Below are 9,900 nucleotides of genomic sequence, written 5' to 3' on the forward strand. Positions count from 1 at the left end.
ACTGCGGATGAAACAGAACCACAACTGCTGCAAACAAGAATGAAATGGGAATTTAAGATTCTTAAGCCAAATGTTTCAGCTGGTAAGATAACAAATTCCACTCCAATGCAGGTCCACTCAACATGAGTGAGAATTCCAAGACAGGGAAAGCTTGCAATCGATAGGAATTGCAACTGCTGGCTAGCTGGGATAACTAAAGCTGTAGCTTTCGGCTTTCCTGATTACTTCAGTGTCCCAACAGGACGGTCTAGGTACTGACAGGCACCCTGCTGTCCACACTGAATACTTTCTTTTATCTTTCATAATACATACTAATCAAGATTACTTTCACTGACAGAGCAAAATACATGCAGTTGCATAAACTACTGCGCTTTTTGAATATTAATTTAAAACTTTATAATAAACCATTCAGAGGAAGGCAGAGAACACAACAACTAACTGTGTGTGACATTTCCATTCCTGGGTTTTTTCACTCTGTAGGTAACAGTGAGAGGCTCCAATACGAAACTGGCCCATCATAAAAAAAAAGGCTGATAATCTGTAGGGTCAGTAAAGGAATGTGTAGGAGGCAGCCTGAAACTGCTCAGGGATTTGCAGTGTTAGAACAAGCGTCAGAAAACACGCTGGGGTTAAGAAGACCAGCAAGGAAGATAAGGGGGCTTCATCCAGTTCTTGTATCCCACCACCTATGGCTTTGGTGTGGAGGTAACCCACCCGCAGACACCACCCTCACATCTGGAAAATACATCCCAAATGTTTCAATGGGACCCCAGTTTTGATCTTCTTTTTCTGGCTTTTTTCACCAAAAGTATATCCTAGATTATTTCTTATTGTTGTGTTTGCTGTCTAAGCAAAGTCCTGTCTGCTTTTTTACTTGCTAAGTCAGTATGACAACCTAGGAAATAATAAATTGCTTGATAACCAAAACAAGTCACTACTTGCAAACAATGAAGTCTCCGCAAAAGTACTGACCCAAATGGATAAGAACTGATACACTGATTGTATTTTTGAGAATTTTTCTCCCCATTTTCATGTGTATGTGTATCTTCATATATAAATAAAACATGACAATGCCATCTTGGTTGTTCATATCAGTATTTACCAAGGATCTCCACTGGCTTCAACCACTCAGGTAAGCCCTGCTGGTTTCCTTCTTACCACAACAACCTGCTTATCTCTCAGATTACAGAGCCTAAACCACCCTCCTCCCAGGGACTATAGTGCTTTTGGGAACTGCAGGAAGAGTACTGTACTCCCACTCTTCTCCCAGCCCCTCCTTGGCTGCCTCTGCTTCCATGTGCAACATACGGCAAGAGGCCATTTCCCTTGACCACCCCACATCTGGTGGTTGAGATGCACCCCCCCAGGCCGGGGGTGCTCCCATGGCTTGGTGGGGTGCTCACAGGAGGGAAGGAACCACAAGCCTCCACCACTGACCCTATGGCTGGCAGCGATGGCACCAGCTGTTCAAACACTGAGCACATTCTCATACATCTGTCTGTGGGCTCTGCAGATGCTTCTTAATAACAAAAAAAGGAAATTTATGCCTGGCAAACAGGGTTAAAAGTCAAGGTCTTCCGAACTCCCTGAGACCTGGAGCCATCGCAGCAGGGAAATGAACTGCAGCAGCCTTGTAGCTGGAAAGCCTTCCACCCAGCAAGGGCACAGGGTGGCCCGGCACAGGCAGGGCTAGTGCCATGCTACGCTGTGCCATGGGACCCATGTTTAAGCCAATTGTTGGCCTCGACACCCTTTGCACTGGGAGAGAGGGTGGAGGAAGGGAAGCCGGGCACTAATCCGCTCCATCTGCTCTGGAGCAGGTAATTGGATTGCGAGTACAGAAGGCAAGGCTCCCGGCCACAGCGCTGGCGGTCACACCGGCCAGGCACAGGACTCAGAAACCTCCTGTTTAAACAAAGCTGCTCTAGTCAGAGGGCGAGAGTCCCACCGTGCTGCCAAAAGCACCCCTGCCCAAACCCTTCCTAAGGATGCACCGGTTGCACTGCAGCAGGGCATGGCTGCCCAGCACGCCTCTACTGGAGAGGTGAAACTAAATACTGGGAAAATAACACATGGGAATCGAACCTCCAGAAGTAACATTTCATCTTTAACAAAACACTAGAAACAGTAGACAGAAAAGATTAAAAATTAGCTTTCTTTACCGAAAGCCAGTGGAATGCTAACATCGGGTGTTATTTAGGTGTAAAAGTCAAAAGCTCATCTGCCAGTTGCTATACATAAACCTTACTAATATATGTCCTATGTCTGCAACAGTTATTCTACATCAGTTGCTTAACGGTGTTGGTCTGTTTTTTAAGGATTCAGCTCAGCACCTACTTTCCTTATAAAAATAACAGACAATTCAGTTGTGTAGCATTTTCATTAAACTCATCTGCAGTGTAATGCTATGAGAAGGACAAGGAGAAGAAATTAAAAAAAATGTTTAATACAATAATGATAAGAAACCTTTAAAAATTTTTCCCTCTATGAACACTAAGTTTGTAGCTATGGAAACTACTTATGAGAAAGCTAAAAAAACGTCAGCAAATATAGCCAGGGAATGATCTGGATATAAGAAAAGTCCTAACAATGATAGAGAACTACAGACACCAGGTAAAAGGAAAGTGTAAATTGAAGATGACAACACATGTGCATCTGACATCTCCTCTGACAGACCAGATTCATTTTTATTGCCATGGCACTAAAGTCAATGAATTGCAACTGGAATGAGTTTGACACTTTATATTGCTTTTGATAAAACCATTATAAAAAGTGTATTTCAACCTTTAAAAAAGTGTTTTAAAAGTGTATTCTCTGCAATCAGTGAATCGTGTGCGCATATTGGCCAAGATAGTCAATAGCTTATCAAGGTAGTTTAAAGCAGGTCTCGCACGCTCTGTTCCTCAGCCACTTACCCTACTAATGTGAGCAGTTCTGATAACTTCAATTTTGAGATCCACATACAGCACACATCTGCACACTCATCTGCCCAACTGAGGTTAGTGAGAGTCCTTGTGTGCCTTTCAAAGGCCTTCCCAAACTCTCTGCGCGTATTTCCAGCTAGTACCCTCGTCAGATATTAATGTCTTGAGAACAATGCTGTGACCATCAGGACAGCAGACACTAGCCAGACATGTCTGCTTATTTCAAACAGTATTTTTGTATGGAAGTTACAATTCCCTTTAAAACCATTAGTCAGTAATTTTGCCAGCAAATGCAGTGAAAACTTCACTTTACCTTGAGTAACACACTAGCTGGGAATGACTCCAAGGACTTGCTATGGTCTGTCAGGTCAATGTACAAATTAAATCAGATTTATTCAGTACAGAGAGCTTCTTTTGGTGCTGTTTCCCTCAGGATTGTTAATTGAGCTGCCTTACATGTATACATTGTGATTACATGCTACAGCCTGTACAGAAAACACAGTGAAGAAAACCTGAAGTTGATCTCTGAACTGTCTGCTATACGGTACATTGGGCAGACAAGAAACCAACATCAACAAATGCTCATGAAACTTATATTGTGTATGAAGTACCACCACTAAACTCTCTGCCCATAGAAAGCTACGACAATTTCAATGCAGTACTCTTAAAACAATGTTTAACCATCCCTGAACAACCATCAAGGCTCTTGCTCCTGACTATGCCCTCTCCTCTTTGTGGGCTGCCAACATGCAGAGCTTCAACCTGCAACTGATGAGTGGTTAACACAATTTTTATCTGTCACAGGGCAGCAAATGCCAATAAAAAGAATCACAACCAAGTGTTAAACAGTATAATCTGAGCTGAGCTAATCACAGTGAAAGGCATTTCTAGCTGGGCTCTAAGCTGATAAAAGAGATGAGTCCCCTTTACAATGGAGGGAACTACTTGTCTCAGGAAGGCAGCTAGCCTCAGCCTGGCTTTCCCTGCTCAGGAGAAGCTCATTTTGCTCCTTCTTCCTTACGATACCTACCTGACTTGTACGGGGCAGCCCTGCTCCTCATCCCTGTGGGAAGCATCTCCCCTCTTGTGACCAAGCTTTTGTATCTTCACATGTAAACTAGAGTTTCAAAAACCATCCAAGAGACATATTTGCGATCACCCATTCCTCATCAGAGCTCCCCCTAAGTCCATCATCAGAAACAGAAATCTGGACAGACCACTCGGTCGGGACAAGTCTAGGCTAGCTACAATAATACATTATCAGCCAACAGGTTTAAGACTCAAACAGTGGCTAAAAAAAATATAAATCAAGTACTCTAATAAAAATACTAGTAAACACAATAATTTGAAGATGCAGCATTTTGGAGGAGGAGCTCCAGTAATCTGATCAGTGACCATTAGACACGGTTTGCCCTTGCCAGCTTTGCTGACCTACACTGTTTATTTCCTGCATTACCACCCTCTCCAGCAGAAGGCTGGCCACAAACCGGCTCTGGCAGCAGACTGCCAGCTGACATAGCTTTGTCACTCAGACATTGCAGGGTTTTTTTCCTGCTTGCCACTGAGATGGTTTGGTGCATTCACTACCTGTGATGCCACGGATGGCAAGGCTGCAGGAGCAGCCAGCTCCGCGCATGTTTCTCCCTGGGGAAGCCGTTCCTGCCAGCTTCGCCGACAAGCTCTTGATGACTCAGAGAGAAGCAGCTTTGCCAGAGCTGCGGTTGGGGAGTTCCCAGGACAGGACACCAGCTCAGCTCCAGAGACACCGCTCTCTGCACCTATACCCCCTCACTCTACCACCACAGTGACAGATTTCAGGTGCTCATTCACCATCTTCTCTTCATACAACTCTGCAATTCTCAGGAAGGGCAATTTATCCAACAACTTCTTAATAATTATTTTATGAAATGCAAAGAAGTTGCAGCAATAAATCTCACTGATCATTTTCCCTTATCGAACCGTACTGGAGTGAGTGGCCCGTAAGCATGTGGTGTGTGCCTATATTTCTGGCCAGGACGCTGTCCCTGCCATCAGAAATACCAGGCAGTAGAAGACGCCTTCCTCCCGTGAGCCCTCTGCCCAGACTCCAAAGTACACAGTAGCTGTGCAGAATCCACATGGAGTGTCAAAGCTCAGCACAAAATCACAAATCAGGTATCTAGAAACAACTCACTGTAGAAAGACTACAATACATAGTCCAACGAGACTTTAAAAATAACCAAAATGATCCGTTTTAAACTCCTATCCATATAAGAAGCTCCAAAACATCACCAGACTGAAATACATGTTTTATAACCCTCTGCTAACTGAGAAGAGATTAACCTATACCAACAGAAATTATTTGCAGCCATTTAGAGACAGACCTTAATACTGAACTTGCTTTCACCTTGTGTCTCACGTATCTACAACCAAAGCAACAGCTAAGAGGTCTGTTGCTCCTAAAAATGCATCTTGTCTCTTCTTGCTGGCAAATACAATTTTCCTGCATTTAGTCAAGTTTCTGTCACCCACTCAATGTTTTAGAAACATCTTAACATATTTGTAATATTCGCTTGTCACCTTGCATGTAAGTGTGAACACTCCTTAGCAATGGTGTTCCTTAAAGAGCAATTTCTCAACACAGCTCAAACATCCACAAACCGCCACGCCTTCCATTTCTAATCCGTATCCTTCCATTTGCCATGTGTCTTACCTTGGCTTCTACTTTTAAAATATAGTTTAACAGGAAGAAAACCTCTCAGGCTATTTGGAAAATAAAAGGGGAAATAAATCAAAATGAAGACAATTTTACAGGTCCTACTTCAGCTAAACCTTTCAGGGACTTCAATGAGAAGATAATCTTTCTGTGATTATGGCCAAACCCTCTCGTTGCTTAGCAACACATAATTAAGGAATATGTTTTCAGATCCGCTTTGCAAGCTGGCCATTATCAGATGAAATTACTGGAGCAACAAATGTCATCCCCATGCAAATGAGCTGGTCGTAGGCAAAAAAAAAAAAAAAAAAAAAAAAAAAAGGGTTCAGGGGTTCAGTAGAGAGAAAGAACTCAGCAGCACAGAAACACTGCCGGCTTCCTCTTGTTGCGTACCAGTAATTCTTTTAAAGAGAAGGGATAATATCTAGATTTTTAGAGAACAGGGTTTGCAGTTTATATATGAGATGTGGAAGAAGGGGTCCGTTCCTTGTGGTGGAGGAGGTCTCTCCCAATGCATGTGCTCTGGTGGTCCCTTGCCCCAGGGCTTTCCCTGCATCAGTACCGACTGCCTCAGTCAGACGTACTGCAAATAAATGAACATATTTGTGTTCCTCGCATTATGCCAGTTTGTCTTTTTTTCAGGCTTTGGGCAATTGTTTATTTAAAAATACTGCCTGGATGTACTGCTTTTGTGTCTGATCCATGTCAACACAGAATGTGTTGCCTAATATTTAAGCATTTTTTAGAAATCAATACATTACACCAGCTACATAAAGGACGCACAAGCCTGAAAGAAACAGCATCTACTTCCTAGCTGTGTAATTATGGTAAACTGGGGAAAGGGGTGTGCCAAGCGTCTACATTTTGACAACTTTATCATTTCCACTCACAAAATCGTTCTTTATTTAGATTCCTGTGGAACGGCATCACCAGTTTGGCACTGTCTCTATGCCTATAAATGGTATCCTTTTATTTAAGCTTTGTGCGTGCATGCTGGTACGGCGCATTGTTTGAGACTTGTGTGCATGGGAGTTCAGCTGAACTGCACAGGGAGCAAATTCCCTGCTCAAAGAGTCACTACCAGGAAAAACATTTCAAGGGATTTCTTTCAACATTTTTCAAGCAAGTCAAGCCACAAATGAATGGATTTGCCAAATTTCCTCGTACTTAGCAGTGTGGGTTTTGGGTTAGCTTCTGTCAGGCTCAGAGCGTTATCATCAATGTACATCTCCAAAGCGGAGGAGCGGAGCCTGCTCAGCTTATCCAGCTTTACATCTCAGCAGCCCAGGGTCTGAGCGCTTCTAGAAGGGGAAGGGAGGGAAGACTGGGAGCCACCATTCATTTTTATTGTTCTAGTGCTTAATGACAGGCTTTTAGTTTTAAGCACAGACCTATTACTTTAACAGCTATATCACTTCACTTACAGGCATCTCTAGAAGGAAATCAAGGGTTTTATTTTGTATGCCTGATAAAACAGCAAATTAATAATACGAAGAAAAGACTAAGGTAATGGCCAAAGGTAAGTCGATTCTCGAATAACACCATTAGCTATCTGATGAATTTAGTCAAAACAATGCTAACCATTTCCTTGGAGGAACACATTTGCGCCTGATAACAGCGGTAAAAAGTCAATCTGCAGCAAACCCTGTAGTCCTAATTGCTCAGCCAGCGCAGTATCTAATCTCCTGTTCTCTACAAACAACAGGAATGGCAAGATTAACCCTGGAAGCATTATCCGAGATACTGCTCACTTTTAACTGAAGTTGGCTAAACAAGTAAAATATTTGGAATTTAACTGTAGAGTGAGAAACAGCATCTTTAACTCTGTGCAGCCGGCATGGCCCTGCAAAGAAATCCCCTTCACCTCCTTTTCTACATAGAAAATAGTCTAATCTTTACGCATGAAACTCTGTATTATTTGACTGTGTTTTTTTGAGGGGGTAAAGGAAGCAACAACAAGGTGGTTCTAAACTACCCTATGGGCTAAGACCCTTTGGAAATTACTTGGTTCAGGCGATGCCATGGTGGAGACGATGACAGGGGGCCCCGTGCGCCTGCTGAGCTTCGGGTACGGGGAGAGCTGGGCAGGGAAAGCGGGTCCGGTGGGTGCCAGGCTGCTGTCCCCCGGCGCTGCCGGCCGACGGAGGAGCTGTGGGCTACCGTGCGGGCTGGGCGCTGGTGACGCTGCTGCTGTCCGCTCCCTCTTCATCAGCTCCATGGGCACGGTGTAGGTGGTGGGGTAAGCCGTTTTAGGGCTGGCGTGAGGGTTGGCCGTGGTCATGGGCACGCTGGCTGGAGCAGAGTAGGCAGAGGCCGGACGCGGGTGCATGTTGCAAGGCAAGGGGGTGCTGTATCCAGAACTGGGGAGGAAGTGCGGCCCCTGAGGAGCCCCCGCGGAGGCAGGGTAGGTGGTGGTCTCCAGCAAGTGCTGGGTCGGGGCGCTAGATGGCCGGCGGTGTATCTCCCCCACTCTTGGGGAGAGTGGTTGCAACGGAGGCGGGGGCTGCGGGGCACCAGGGCCATCCACAGCAGGCCCCGAGGTGAGGGGTGCCCCATAGTCTCCCGGCAGCTCACTGCGGTGGCTGAAGCTGTTGGAGCGGGTCCTGAGGCGCAGGGCCCCGCTCCTCCGCTCCTGCCTCTGCAGCTGCATTTCTGTCTTGTAGTTGTGGGCGATACGGGAGAGCACGCGGGCTTGCCCCAGGTTTGGAGCCACAGACTTGATGTCGTTCTCCTCCATCATGGCCAGCAGGTTCGGGGAGTCAAAGCCCTGCTGCAGCAGGGCGGCAAAGGTGCTCTCTGAGACGCCCTCCGCACGCAGCAGCGCCACGAACTCGGGGTCGAAGCTTCTCTTCCCCTCCGTCCCGGGGAAGGCGGGAGGAACTGGCGGGTGGGAAGGCGTCGCCACTGCTGCCTCGTAGCTGTCGTAGGGGCCCTTGGCACCAGCACTCTCCCTGCCCTGCCCGTAGCTGCTGCCGGCACTGCTGGTGGGGTCCACCACCAGGCAGGTGGGGACAGCCTGCCTGCCCGCCCCTGGCTCGGGGGGGCCGCTCTGCCCCGTCACCGTAGGCCTGCCTGCCAGGGAAGGCAGGCGGCTCCGCCGCGTACCGTGGGCCAGAGGGCTCCGCGCCATACCAGGCTGGGGGGACATCTCTGCCACGCATCCGCTGCCCGTCCAGGGCCAGCTTGGTGTCCCTGTAGAGGCGGGCGGCCTCCGGTGGGGCGGCCGGGCGCCCCGAGGCCTGGTCCCAGGACAGCCGGCTGCCGGGCGCCCCGTAGCTCGCCAGTGGCCTGCTCACCGCCTGGTCGCGGTAGCAGCGGGGGTCCTTGGGCGACCTAGCCGACAGGGACGGGTCGCTGTAGTAATCCTGGGGTGGCAGGGAGCCCCGGCCTGCCATGGCTGCCTGCCGGTCGCAGTAGGTGAAGTCAGGGACAGAGCCTTTCCTGAGGGGCCCTGGGGCGAAGGTGGCATCCTGGTATGGGTACGCCTCTTGCTTCAGCTCCGCGCCGCCCTGCAAGATGATATTGTTCGCTCGAGGCGGCTCATACCAGCCGCCCTCGCTGCCGTAGGTCAGGGAGCTCCGCCGGCCTGGCAGCCTTTGGTACTCAAAGGCGTTCTCGCTCTCCCAGTTGCCTTCGTACCAGCCGGCAGCGTCCCAGCTCTGCGAGCGGCCGATGTTGGGGTGCTTGCTGGGGATGGGCATCGCTGCAAGGCCACTTGCTCCCGCCGAAACGGAGAAGAGGAGGTGCCTTCCTTCTCAGCACTTCTCCAGCGCTCATCAAAACCAGACCGCGCTCGCCTGAGCCCCCCTGGGACTTCAGAAACCACTGACCGGCGGTTTTGCCTTTCAAAGTGTTGCCTGAATTATTAATTCTTCGCAACCTTAGTAGGCAAAACATGCAGAAGCTGCTGCCACCCGCTCTCGCTCCAGGTCGGTGGAGGGAGAGACCCTTCCTGCGCCGTGCAGCCGCAGAAGAGGGCGGCTGCACTCAGCCCAGATGCTTTATCCTCTGCCGCTGGGGACGGCGTGCACATGGACAACTGGCCGAGCAGTGTGTGGGGATTAGGAGCTAAATAAAACCACTAAAGCCCTTGCTCCATGTGACATCATTTTAGCCCGATGAAATCTCCCGTACCGACCCAGCCAGCAACCTCAATGCAATTTCTCCCGGGGGAATGATATTTTTTTTTTTTCCCCATGTTGGTTTTTAAACACACTTTTCAGTTGTCTCCTTCCTTGCACACCCAGGGCTCCAGTCTGTACCAGCACCCACCAGGAACTG

At 48.0% G+C, this 9,900-nt stretch overlaps 1 protein-coding gene across 1 annotated transcript in view; it reads right to left on the reverse strand.

Moving 5' to 3' along the window:
• Window positions 1-9,640, reverse strand: part of CTBP2 (C-terminal binding protein 2) — a 47,657-nt gene extending 38,017 nt beyond the window's left edge. Inside the window, 2 exon segments of the mRNA XM_056350754.1 lie at window positions 7,624-8,662; window positions 8,664-9,640. Of these exon segments, the coding sequence (XP_056206729.1) occupies window positions 7,624-8,662; window positions 8,664-9,320 (1,696 nt within the window). The 5' untranslated portion in view covers window positions 9,321-9,640.
• Window positions 9,641-9,900: the final 260 nt, after the last annotated feature.

The sequence above is a fragment of the Falco biarmicus genome, chromosome 9 (assembly GCF_023638135.1).
Source record: "Falco biarmicus isolate bFalBia1 chromosome 9, bFalBia1.pri, whole genome shotgun sequence".
NCBI classification, from domain to species: Eukaryota; Metazoa; Chordata; class Aves; order Falconiformes; family Falconidae; genus Falco; species Falco biarmicus.